General features: G+C 42.3%; 1 protein-coding gene across 1 annotated transcript; it reads right to left on the minus strand.

Annotated features, from left to right (window-relative positions):
- Positions 1–6,745: 6,745 nt before the first annotated feature.
- On the minus strand, positions 6,746–12,507 carry LOC149191378 (uncharacterized). The gene is made up of 2 exons (XM_089406633.1): positions 11,206–12,507; positions 6,746–10,897 (listed from the first exon to the last, which is right to left on the minus strand). The coding sequence occupies exons 1-2, from the start codon at positions 12,505–12,507 to the stop codon at positions 6,746–6,748; spliced, it is 5,454 nt and encodes a 1,817-aa protein (XP_089262759.1).
- Between the last annotated feature and the right edge of the window lie 594 nt (positions 12,508–13,101).

Here is a 13,101-nt window from a genome sequence, read left to right on the forward strand (position 1 = left end):
GCTGAATGACAAGGAAATGGTAGCAGGAGTACTACCCTTTGGGGCATTAGATCAATGGCTGATATAGCTAGAGGTACAGGGCATTGGTAACCCCAGGAACAGACCTTTCAGATTTGAAAATATCTGGCTTTCCCACCCAGATTTCATCAACAATGTAACCAAGTGGTGGGTAGAGGATTTAAACATTCAGGGCTCCAAAATGTTTATCCTTCAGAAAAGATTAAAACATATCAAGTTACGGCTTAAGGGTTGAAACAAAACTGAATTTGGCAATATCTTTAAAGAAAAAAAAAAAGATCGAAGGAAAACTCTGGGAACTTAACCAAGGCCTTATTAAAGAAGGCCATGACAAAGAATGACATGATCAAGCTACCAGATATCAGCAGCAATGGGAGAATATATGCAGTCAAGAGGAAATATTTTGGAGACAAAAATCTAGAATCCAATGGCTAAAAGAAGGTGAACGCAACACCAGATTTTTTCACAAATCCACCATGGCAAATAGAGCACATAATAGAATTGCTCTGATTAAGGATGAAAGAGGAAATAATCTCAATTCTCATGAAGAAATAGAGGCAGTGCTAGTCCAGCACTTTAGAAACATAGCTCAGGAAACTTGTTATGACAGAGAACTCTACATCTAGGAATTCACTAAGAACATACCCAGGATAGTTACCAGAGAGGATAATGTTAACCTCTACAGACCTATGATGGAAGAGGAGGTAAGTGGGGTTCTCAAAGAAATGCAGAATGGCAAAGCGCCAAGACCGGATGGTTTTAATGTCAATTTCTTCAAAGATAGATGGAATATTGTCAAACAGGACATTCTGTAGGTAGTGGAAGATTCCAGGAGACACAGAACCATTTTGAAAGCACTGAATTCCTCCTTCATAGCCCTGATCCCTAAATAGGAGCAGGCTCAAACCCCTGACAGATTCAGACCTATAGCTCTATGCAATGTTGTTTACAAGATAATATCAAAGGTGGTTGCAAACAGGCTCAAACCCCTCTTACCTTTATTAGTTTCGGGGGAACAATCTGGATATGTGGAAGGAAGGAAAATTCTTAATAACATCATCCAAGCTCATGAAGTGGTGCACTCTCTTACTAGTAAGAGAAAAGCTGGAATGATCATGCAACTTGATATAGCCAAAGCTTATGATAAACTGAATTGGAACTATATCAGGAAGGTTCTTATTGCTTTCGGGTTTGATCACAATTGGGTAAGATGGATCCTGGCTTTGATCACCTCTTCTAGTTTCTCTATTCTTGTCAATGGCTCACCTTCGGAGACTTTTACCCCCTCCAGGGGCCTCAGGCAGGGTGACCCTCTTTCTCCCTTTCTCTTCATTCTCATGATGGAAGGTCTAGGTAGAGCCATCAAGTATGCAAAAGCAGTTGGTAATATTAGGGGTATACAACTCTCTAACAATGGACATGCTTTAACCCATCAACAATTTGTTGATGATACCATGTTGCAAGGAACACCCACAGTCAAAGAAGCTCTTGCCTACAAACAAATCCTTAAGGACTTTTCCATGGCCTCTGGCTTGGAAGTTAATCTTTCCAAATCTAAGATCTTTTTCTTCAATACTCATATTGCTATTTAGAGGAACATATCTAGAATTCTGGGATTCCAAAGAGACTCTCTCCCCTCGAAATACCTGGGGGTTCCTTTAACTGCAAAACCATTTCACAAAAGTATTTGGGAGCCGATTATTAGTAAGCTGCAAGATAAAACTAGGAAATGGACTATGAGATCTTTAAATTTGGCTGGCAGGTTGGTCCTCACAAAGGTTGTGCTTCAATCTATCCCAATCTTTATGCTTTCTGCCATCCCTGCCCCTAAAGGAATTCTGCATCAAATGAGAAACATACAAAGCGACTTTCTTTAGGGCAAGGGGGAAGAAAAGAAGAAATGGGCCCTAGTTGCTTGGGATAAAATATGAAAACCCAGAAACTACGGGGATCTAGGATTGGATGATCCTAAGATTCTTTGTATGGTTCTAGGGGAAAAGCTATGGTGGCGATGGATAAAGGAACCAGAAGCACAATGGGCTATTACTTAGAAAGAAAAATATGCAAGTGCTTGGCTTGATAATGAACACATAAGGATGGATGGGAATATAAGAGGTTCTCATATTTGGAACAAAGCCTGGGATAACAGAAGATTAATTCAAGACCACAACTTCTGAGAAGTTAGAGAGGGAGACTTAGCCTTATTCTTGGAGGATAGATGGCAACAAGAACCTATTCTTTTTCAGGAGGACTAGGAGGACCTCAAAGCAGAGACTGATTCTAAGGAGCTCACCCAAGTTAGGGATTTCTGGGATCAAACCAATAGTGCAGGGAAATGGAGAAAATGGAGAAAATTAGACCTCCGAGATGACAGTCATCTTAAAACCAAGGCCGAAAGACTAATGAAAATGTTGGAGCAAAGGAAAATTCTAGTTTCTAGAGGGCATGACCAACTGAGATGGGGCAGCAACAATGAGGGGAACTTCAATCTTAGAGAGGCTAAACTCATACTCCTTGAACTTGATCCCCATGCTCCTAACAGGATTTGGAAAAACCTTTGGAAACATCAGGGTTGGATGAAAATTAAACTCTTTCTGTGGCTGGTTCTGCAAAGGAAAATCCTAACCTGGGATAATATAAACAAAAAGGGGATTCCTAGGGCCCTCTAGATGCCAACTCTGTGAAGCCCAAGAGGAGACCATGGAGCACCTTCTCAACAATTGCATTTTCACCTCCAGATTATGGGATTCTTTTGCAGCTATCTTCCATCAATCTGACAGAGATATGGGATGTCTTTTCAATACTCTAACCAAATGGAGAAAGAACTTCTCAGATAATGAAGTTCTTGGTTCCGCATGGGCTCTTACACCAAGTTTCATAATTTGGAATGTTTGGAAAGAAAGGAACAACAGGATATTCAAGAATGTTAAGAATTCTTCCCAGAATATCTTTGATCTAATCCTAAAACAAATTAAGGAAACGGTTAGTACTACCATTAGAAATCTTCCCTTGAACCCCCCTTTGGCCACAGACTGGAGGATTCTCTGCCAGCTAGATTTGCAAGGTCTGGTTCCTCAGGGCTTTGTAAGGAAAGGTTTTATGGGGGACCCTGAGCTAGACTTCTGGCATCCTCCCCATAAGGGCTTCCACAAATTCAAGATCGATGGGGCTTCCAAAGGTAATCTGAGCAAGGCAGGCCATGGAGGGGTGTTAAGAGATGACAGGGGAGATATTATTTTCGTCTTTTATGGCCACTTAGGAAAGACCACCAACAACATGGTAGAGTTAATGGCCATGGAACAATGTCTTGAGTTCCTGGTTCAGGAAAATCGTCATAACACAATCATTGAAGTTGACTCCAAGCTCGTCATCAACACTGTCAAAAGAATAAGCTAGGGAACAAGACCGGAAAAATCCCTTTCAAATTGGAGGCTAATTCAAGTCTTCCAATGGATTCATAGTCGCCTATAGAGCCTGAGAACAGTCAGATTTGCTCATGTGCGTAGAAAAGCCAATAAGCTAGTAGATTTGTTGGCCAATGAAGGAGTGGTCTACACAGATAATAAGGCAGTGATGAATTGGCACGAATCCCTAAAAATAGGCTAAAAAAAGATTTTCAGAACCAAGCTAATGAAGACAATACAACATTCCTTAAGAGAGCAATGGAGACAGACATTGTTAATCAGTAGGGGTTTGCTCAGAGGCATGCTCACAATGGGGTTTTCTAATAATGGTTCGGAAAAGATTACCGGATATTTTTGGATCAATGGATGCATGGAAATTTATAGTTGCACTAACGAGGATAAAAGAGCTTCAGGGATGGCAGATAGGAAAGCGATGAAAGCTTCATGCATCGGGTCAAGGAGGGTTGACGATGTGAACATTCGGAAGCAGATGAAACATGATTACCATGAAACCAGAGATTCTCTTTCTCGGCCATTCTTACTGCGACCTGGGCGGTTTTCTGTTGATCGTGGCCCGCACAAGTGGGAAGTGGTTTTTGTTTTTTGAGAGCGATCCCACTCAGGTAGCTCCACGTGGCAGTGGGGTTGGAAGAATTACCACCTTTATCGCACGCTAATTTCCATGTAAGTTGGTGGGTGTGATTTCCTTCTCCACCATCGGATCTCTTAAGTCATTTCAATGGTTTAGATTGATCGAGTTGGTTTGCTGATACTTGTGGTTTTTGGTGAGCAGCTTTTTCTTGCGGGATGGGTCTACAACCATCAGATCTTTTGGATAAGTCCAACAATCAAGATTTAAAGAAGAAGGCCAGGTCTGGTGGAGATGAGGTTCTTCAGGGGACAAGAGGTTCTTTGTACGGGCAAAAGAACCCTAAGCCAAGCAGTCGAGCAGGAATAAGGTCTTTTTTTTTGTATTTAATTATTTCTCTTTTTTGGATCTTCAAATTCTTATACTCTACTCTGGAGGATTGTAAAGTTTTGAAGTTTCCCTTCTTTCTCCGAGCTGGGGATTTTGATGTACTCTATGTACTTTATTTTGTGATTAATGAATAGAAGGTTCGACTCTTGCATTAGCAAAAAAAACGAATATGATCTATTCATTAATGAATATGATAGTTGATCAATGGAAGAGCAAAACATATTTTGAAATTGAAAATGAAGATATTTTGTTTAGTTATTTAATTAAAATATATTGAAATATTTTTTATGTTCAATAATAGTATATTGATTTTTTTAAATGAGTGATAATTTTATTTATTTTTAAATATTTAATAATTATGTTGATAAGTATGTTTTTCTTGGAATAGGGTTTATAAAATTTTAATTTAGTTATCAATAATTATTATGTTGATAATAGGAATTTAATTTCTATGGATTGTTTTAGAATATTCTTAGTAGTATTTACAAATCAAAGGTTGAGATTTATCTCCAAAGTAGTTATGCCTTTTTTGTCCTTTTAATTAAATTTATTAATTAAAAAATATGATATGAACAAGTTTCATAGGAAATGAGTTATAGTTATGGGATGTGGTATGGAAATCCATGGTATATGTGGGGCAAATGTCCATGGTTAAGAATCTTGCTACATATTTTTCTAAATGTATATATATTTAACTTATATATTAATTTTATCCACTGGGTCTTGGATAGAAAGGGATAATGTGCTCTATTAAGGAAATCCTTGATGTGAAGTCACCGGTTCAATTCCTCACCCCGATTGGGGTGATATATTGAACATGATGAAGATATAATCCTCCCAAACTTAAAAAAAAAAATTATAGATTAATTTATTTTTATCATTAATTTTTTTTTGTTGCCTTGACCATGACTCTCATGGTTTTCTTTTGTATCTAGAGGAATTTATCGTTGTGCTTCTTTCTTACTCCTCAGATAGAGTGGATTTAAACCTCAAACCTCCTCACACATAACATTTCATTTTCATGGTAATGGCTAATTGAATTGCCCAAATGATATTATTATTATTTTTTTTTCTGGGTAAAGGCTACTTCTATATTAAGAAAGAAAAATATTTACATAAATTACATCATCCAAGGGGGACGAGGCCACCCTCTAACAAAGACACCTGAGACAACTGAAACAGACTTTCAGACCACTGAGCTGGCATTACAAAAATGTCCAAATGAGTTTCTTGGATCCCATATGGTTTCGGATAGCCAAAAATAGACATTTTAAGCTTACTGACTCTGACTTTTAACAAACTGCCTCTATAGGGCTTATAACAGAAACTGAACAAAGGGAAAGTTTAACCAACACAGACATGAACAAGTGAGCAAAAACCTTGAGAAACACCTCCGAACAGGTTCAGGTAAGGTGACTGGGCGATACAGGTGGCTGCCTCTGCTCCGGACTTGGCGGATCAAGCCAAATGACCGACTCCTCATCATCCTGCTGCTGGCCCTCCGAACCCGGATGAACCGAATCATGTCCTTCAATTCTATTCTGATCTCGGTTCCGCAGAGGCAAGATCTCCTGCACAGAAGCATCACGGAGTGCGTTGTCCTGTTCCGGAGTCGGCTGAGGCGGGTCTACTTGATCTGTGGCTGCCAACGGATGGGGCATACGATATACTCTGCCCTGCATATCCCCCATAAGAATTTCGCTGCCCTGGAGGCTAGCAGAAGCAGGGGAAGACCATGAGGGGCTGACCGAGGGCGCTTCAGAGAGATACACAGAAAAATTAACGATTACGTCTGACTGAAGGATCCTTCGAGGAATTCGGAAGCAAAAAGTCTCGTAAGAGTCCAGCAAGAACAGGAATTCCTCCTCTGAACTGGATGACGAGGGGGTTCTGGCCGCTATGGGAGCTATGGGATGCGGCGCCTCCTCATCCCTCACAATGCGCACCCCAGAACGACCGCCTCGACGAGGCACTCCTCTCCGACGCATGATAGTATCCAAATGGAGCGTCTGGAGCCTTTGCTCCGTTTCTTTGATTAACTCTTGCAGCACAGTATCCTGCCCATCGTGCGCATCAAACGACATTCTCTAAGCCTTGGACGTCTGGGCAATGTGGTTAAATAACCAGGCCCCTGCCAATACCATATTCCTCGTACCAAAATCCATAACTCCCGAACTCCTCGAGACCGGAGCAGACTCGTTCGGCTTCAATGCAGTAGCTACCATGCTCTGCCTCTCCTTACCATCGTTTGCCCTCAGCATTAAATAAAAACTGGTTGTCATCACTGTCTTGTACCTGCGATCCTCCTCGGCCTTGTCAACAGGTGTTGAGGCTCGGGATGGCCTTAATGGCATGTCAATACACCCGCATCCGGGTGCGTTTTCTCCATTTGAGCTATATCCTGAGAGATTATCTCTCTTAGCTGAATCTTTTGTTCTCTGGAAGGTAAGCATTCTAATGTTCCTTCGAAGTGATTGCTTATTGCCTCCACTCCAAAGTTGGCAAGTAGATCCGCCAGCCTATTCCCTTCTCTTCTAGTGTGCTTAAACGTTATGGCCTGGTTCTGAGAGAGCCAGTGATTCAGTGACTCTAACCTGTGAGCCATCCTCCAGCTGCTACTAACTTTGTGGACTGGTGATCCATTTTGAAGTTTTGTAGCTATTCTTATCAGGATCTGCGAGTCTCCTTCAATGATGAGGGGGAAGAGTTTATTCCTGTGAGCAAGAATAAGGCCTCTCCAGAGCCCTTCCAGTTCCGCTGAATTATTAGTGTCCCAGCCTATTGATCCCATGAATATAGCAATGGGATTACCAGCATGATCTCTGAACGCTCCTCCGTAGCCTGCTTGTCCTGGGTTTCCCTTAGAAGCTCCATCGAAGTTTAGTTTAACCATGTTGAAAGTAGGAGGGGTCCATATTCTTGATTCCTGATTGAGGCTAAGAGGTCTACTGCTGTTGATTGAATGGAAGTTTATCCTCATTTGCCAGTTGTCCCAGACCGCTTTTTCATTTGGTAGGGAGGGAAGATCTTCAGGATACCAATTTTTGAGAGAAAGGGTTTCCATTAAATTTTGATGAAAATTGTTCCACAGTTTGTCTGGCGGCATTGATTTGTCCTTGAAGATTCTCCTATTTCGTTCTTTCCAGATATTCCACATCAAAAGCCCTGGAATGAGTTGCCATAATGCTGTGAGAAGAGAGCTTTGGTAAGGTGTTTGGCCGCCTTTGTTGATGGTTCCTTTGAGATCGTTCTGTTCTCTTCGTTCATTTTGGCAGCGAAATGCAGTTTTTTCCCACAGGATTTTGCTTACAGAACAGTTTTGCATGAGATGGAGAGCTGTCTCTTCCTCCTGTCTACACATGTGACATATGGACGGCCCTGCAAAACTTCTTTTTCTTAAGTTATCCCATGTTAAGATTCTGTTGTGACAGAGTAACCAAAGAAAAGTTGAGACTTTTGGCCAGTTTGTTTTATGCCAGACTTTTTCCCAAAGGCTACTTTTATTAATTTGATTTTGGATGATGATATGGTATGCTTCTTTGGTGGAAAAAGTGCCTCTTTCTCCATAGCCCCATCGTAGTATGTCCGCTTCCTCTGAAATTTTTATTGGCCTCTTTTGTAATTCATCTTCTAGGTGTTGCTGAGCCGGTTCCGAACTGTGAGATAGGAGCTGGTTGGCTTCTTTCCATTTACGATGATTCTGTCCAGTGTCCTCTGCCCAGAAATCTCTTACTTTTGCTTGTTGTCTTATCTCCCTTTCCTCATTGAAGAATTCCTGAAGAATATCTTTCATTTTTGGCATCTGCTGCCAGGAGTCGTTCCAGAAATGAGCTGATCTTCCGTTCTTGATCTCCCAGAAGCAGTGATCTTGAATGAGAGCTCTGTGTTGGATGGCTGCATTCCAGATTGCCGATCCAGCACTTGTTTCAGTCATTCGAAGTCTTTCTTCCACTGGTAAATTGCTAGCATATTTGGCTGTCCAGAGGGAAGCCCAAGGGGTGCTGGGGAAGGCTAGCCATCTCCACCAAATTTTAGCTCCCATTGCTTTATTACTGTGTTCTGGATCTCTGAGTCCTATGCCACCTGTAAATCTTCTTTGGAGGTTCTTGATTTCTTTGAGGACCCATTTGGGAGCAGCAAGAATGGAGAAAAGATAAAGCGGCATGGAATTTAGGACAGCTTTGATGAGAACTATTCTACTTGCCATATTCAGCGAACGATGAGTCCAAAGGAGAAGACGAGCTTCTAATTTTTCTAAAAGCATTTTCCAGGATGAGTGCTTGAGAGCTGAGCTCATGAGAGGGGCTCCTAAGTATTTGGAGGGCAAGGATGCTGAAGTGAAACCAAGAATGCGTTCAACAGCTCTTTGAGTGGTGACAGGGGTGTTGAAAAAGAAAATCTGAGATTTGACTCGGTTTATAAGAGCACCAGAAGCTTCAGAGAAAGTGTTTAGAATGGATTTGACATTACGGGCTTCTTGGACTGAAGGGTGGCCAAATAACATATTGTCATCTACGAATTGCTGGTGGGTGTGGGTCGGGGAATTGTGAAAAGAGAGCCCTTTTAGTTTTCCATCTAACTTGGCAGCAGAGATACTTCTACCCAGACCTTCAGCCATGATAATGAAAAGAAAGGGAGATAAAGGATCTCCCTGTCTTATGCCTCTTGTAGGTTTAAAAGTAGATGAGGGGGAACCATTAATTAGCACAGAGAAAAAAGCTGATGAAATTAGACTGAAAATCCATCTTACCCAAGCATGAGCAAAACCAAAAGCTATTAGAATTTTTTGGATATAGATCCAGCTAAGACTGTCAAACGCTTTTGAAAGGTCTAGCTTGAGGAGCATACCTGGCTTTTTGGTCAGCTTTAGGGAGTGAATTAATTCATGAGTAAGAATAATTCCATCCGTGATTTGACGCCCTTCAACATAACCTGATTGCTCAGGCGAGATGATGAGAGGGAGGACCTTCTTGAGCCTGGTGGCAATAACTTTAGAAACTATCTTGTATATCATGTTACAAAGGGCGATAGGTCTATATTTGTCCGGTGTACTGGCGTCCTCTCCTTTAGGCACAAGGGCAATAAAAGTAGCATTTAGAGCCGGGTACATCCATCTGAGCTCTCTTGACTCTTCGACAACCTGCCATACTTCGCTTTTGATCAAGTCCCAGAATTTGTGAAAGAAATTTGCAGTAAATCCGTCCGGCCCTGGCGCTTTCCCTTCCTTCATGTGCTGCACGGCCTCTTCCACTTCCTGTAGACTGATAGGTTTGATTAAAAGACTGTTGTGCTCTTCCGTTATGACTTTGGGAATGTTTTGGACAATTTGCTGGATTGCAGGTATTCTGTCAACATCAGGCTCCTGGTGGGCGTTTTTAAAGTAATTTGTAAATTCTTTTTCTATGCCTTCATGAGTTTCTATCTTCTCGCCCTGCGCATTATGAACATGAGTGATTTGGTTTGTCATTCTTCGCTGGACAGTTGATTTATGAAAAAATTTCGTGTTCCTCTCCCCACTTTTCAGCCAACGAATTCTGGACTTCTGTTGCCAGAGAATCTCCTCCTGCCTGGCTCTTTCTAATAATTTGGATTCGATGTCTTGTTCTTTCTTGGACAGGTCCTCTGTTCGCTCGCCATTAATAAGGGCTTGCTGTACCTTTTTCATTTCAGCATTAAGTCGAGCCTGATCATCAAAGATATTGCCAAAAACCTTGTGATTCCATTGTTTGATGGCCTGTTTGAGGTTTTTAAGTTTCTGTTGAAATCTGGCCATTCTTGAGCCCTCCATTACATTATAAGAAGTCCAGGTTGTTCTGATGAATTGGTCGAATTCTGGGTGGGCTAACCAAAATTCCTCAAAGCGGAATGGGCGTTTAAGATTGTTACCTGGCCGATTCCATTGTAGTTCTATGGGCCAGTGATCGGATCCTGAGCAGGGGATGATAGAGGCTGTGAATTCTCCACCAACACTGGTAGCATTATCAGAAATAAGGAATCGATCCAGGCGGGAGGCAATATGTTGCGTTTCGGATCTTTTGTTTGTCCAAGTAGTTATGCCATTTCTAGTAGGGATATCCATCAGCCAATTGCTGTTGATGAAGTTTTTTAGAAGGCCGTCATCACTGCTCGTGTTGAGTCTGCCTCCCCTTTTCTCATCCATGCTAGCGATCATGTTATAGTCTCCTCCAGATATCCACAGGGGAAGAGTTCTGTTTCTGTTGAGATCTGAAAGAGAGTTGAGGAGAATGCTTTTTTGGGCTGTGTCCTGAGGAAAATACACGTTTGTTAGCAATCCATGTGTATTTGTTCCTGAGAGGTGGAAAGTGGCCTGTATGAAGTTCTTGTTAGCTAGAATATTGCTGAGATTGATGATCCGGGCGTCCCAGAGAATTGCTAGGCCGCCCGAGGCTCCCTGAGCATCGACTGCAGTGACTAGTCCGCCTGGCCATGCCGCTGTAGCTATTTTTTCTAATACTGTGGAGCTACACTTCGTCTCCTGTAGGAAGAGGATACTGGGTTTTTCTTGTTTCAACATATTTTTTAAGATTTTTCTTTTCCTAGGGCCATTTAACCCTCTGATGTTCCACGAGATGAGCTTCATTGAGAAGGGTGGGGGGATGTGTTGTAGTACTTAGATAGCTTGGCATATTGCCCTGACTCAACCAGTATTTGTCCTATCTTGATTGTTCTCTCTAGGGTTGTTTTCCTTCCTCTTTTCTTATTGTCCTTGGTGATAAATTTTCCATCCCATGGACTGCCAATCTGGACCCCCAGAGAGTATTTTTTCTGAGCTCTGCCTAGTACTTCTACTAAGTTGTCCAGCTGCTGTTCTGGTATCTTTTCAAACTCCTTCGTGCGGCATGCCTCTTCCAACCCTGGTATATCCAGTTCCCCTATATCCAGGGGTACCGGATCTTCCTCCATGATCTGGGGCTGTTGAAGTGTGTCGTCTGTAGCATTTAGGGCCTTTCCACTTTGCTTAGGGAACTCCATATCCATATTTTCCCCTTGTTTTGACATTGTATTGCTTGGATCTGTCCTGTTATCAGAGTGTGTTCCTTTTTGTTCCCCTTGTTTTGACGTTTCACCTTGTTGCTGCTGTGGAGCTACATCTTCGTTGTTCTGGTCCTTTTCTGAGTCCTCCTGATCAGTGTTGTTTAGTGGGGCGTACCTGTTGCTTGTGTTTGCCTTGTTGTTCGTATTTGCCTTGGGGGTATTGGAGTTTTTTTTATTTCCTCTTCGCCTGTTGACCACTTTGGTGAATCCATCCGTGGAAGGAGTATTGGATATCTTATTTAGAGGGCAGTCTCTGTATAAATGTCCAATGTCATGACATTTCCTACATCTGAATGGCACCTGCTCATAATCTATGACTTGAATCCATTCGGTATCTTCATGAAAAAAGCTTACCGTGTCTGGCAAGGGTTGCTTTAGATCCATGTAAACACAGATCCGAGCGTATGAGGTGTGTAGGCAGAGTCTTGTTTCCTCTGCTATTCTTACAAATTCTCCTATAGAGTTACCTATTTCCTTTCGTGAGTTTTCTTCCCAGTATTCCAGAGGCAAGGAGTAAAGCCTTATCCACACTGGCGAATAGCTCAGATCTATTTTGTCTGGGTTGAATCTTTCTACCCAGCCTGTAAGAAATAGGCCTGCTGAGTTAAAAAAGTAAGGGCCGCCTTCAAGGATCCTGGTACGATCTTCCAGGCAAGTAAAGTCGGCTGTGAAGAAGCCCTTTGCTCCTAAATGCAGGGTTATCTCTCCTTTTGGACGCCAAACCGCATTGATCCAGGCTCTGAGAGCCCGCTCTGTTGGCCAGATCCCTATGAACTTTCCTATCAATGCATGATCACACATGTATTGTATTCGAGCATTGATTCTCTCACTTGGAAAGAAAACCTTTGGTCTATTAGCAGCTACAGGTTTGCAAGTTGAGGAACTTACTGTTTTCCTGTTTTCTACCTCAGATTCCTTATGGTATCGCTGCTGGTCGTTGTCCAGGTTGCCTCCGCCATCGTCATTCTGGTAGTCCGTTCCTGCTGCTCGCCGTGCGTTGTCACTCGGTGAAGGGGGAGGCTCAGAGCCCTCCCCCTGGCTGGGCATCATCGTGTCCGTCCGAATGTTGCCGTGCGTCTGCGTTCTGCCGCCCTGCGGCTGCCCTTGGTGCAGTGTTTGGCAGACCTGCCGCCTGCAAAGCCTGTCAAAACCCTAGAGCCTCGCTTGCTGTTTCGCTCGCCATCTCCCCCTCACCCATCTTTATTTTAAAATAAATTCATATTGACACCAAATGATATTATTATTATGAATGATAATAATAATTTAAAATTTTCTTATTTTATTTTAAAAAGGTGAGATGTAACCCCTGATGGGGGGTGACAATTCAAATGAAAATTTGGCACAAAGGCTGTCCTTGGGGTTCTCCCCTCCTCCACGAGGTGTTTAGTGGCGATTAGTAAATGTTGTCCCTACAGTCCCTTCACGCGCATGAACATCTCACCAATGTCTCCAGCAGTTAAATCACTACGCATATGCTCATCCCTCTCCAGTTTGGCATTTCGGGAGATGAATTTAGGTCAGACGGAGGATTCTAGATCGAGATTGAGGATCCATGGAGACTCATTGGAGCCATCACCTTGGATGAGAGGCAACAAGGAAACTTGGTCGGCTTCGGCTTGTTTTGTTCTGAGTCTTCAATATTGA

Source organism: Pinus tabuliformis, chromosome 2_2 (genome assembly GCF_031772625.1).
Source record: "Pinus tabuliformis cultivar Carrire ecotype Pingquan chromosome 2_2, CPIR1, whole genome shotgun sequence".
Classification (NCBI taxonomy): Eukaryota; Viridiplantae; Streptophyta; class Pinopsida; order Pinales; family Pinaceae; genus Pinus; species Pinus tabuliformis.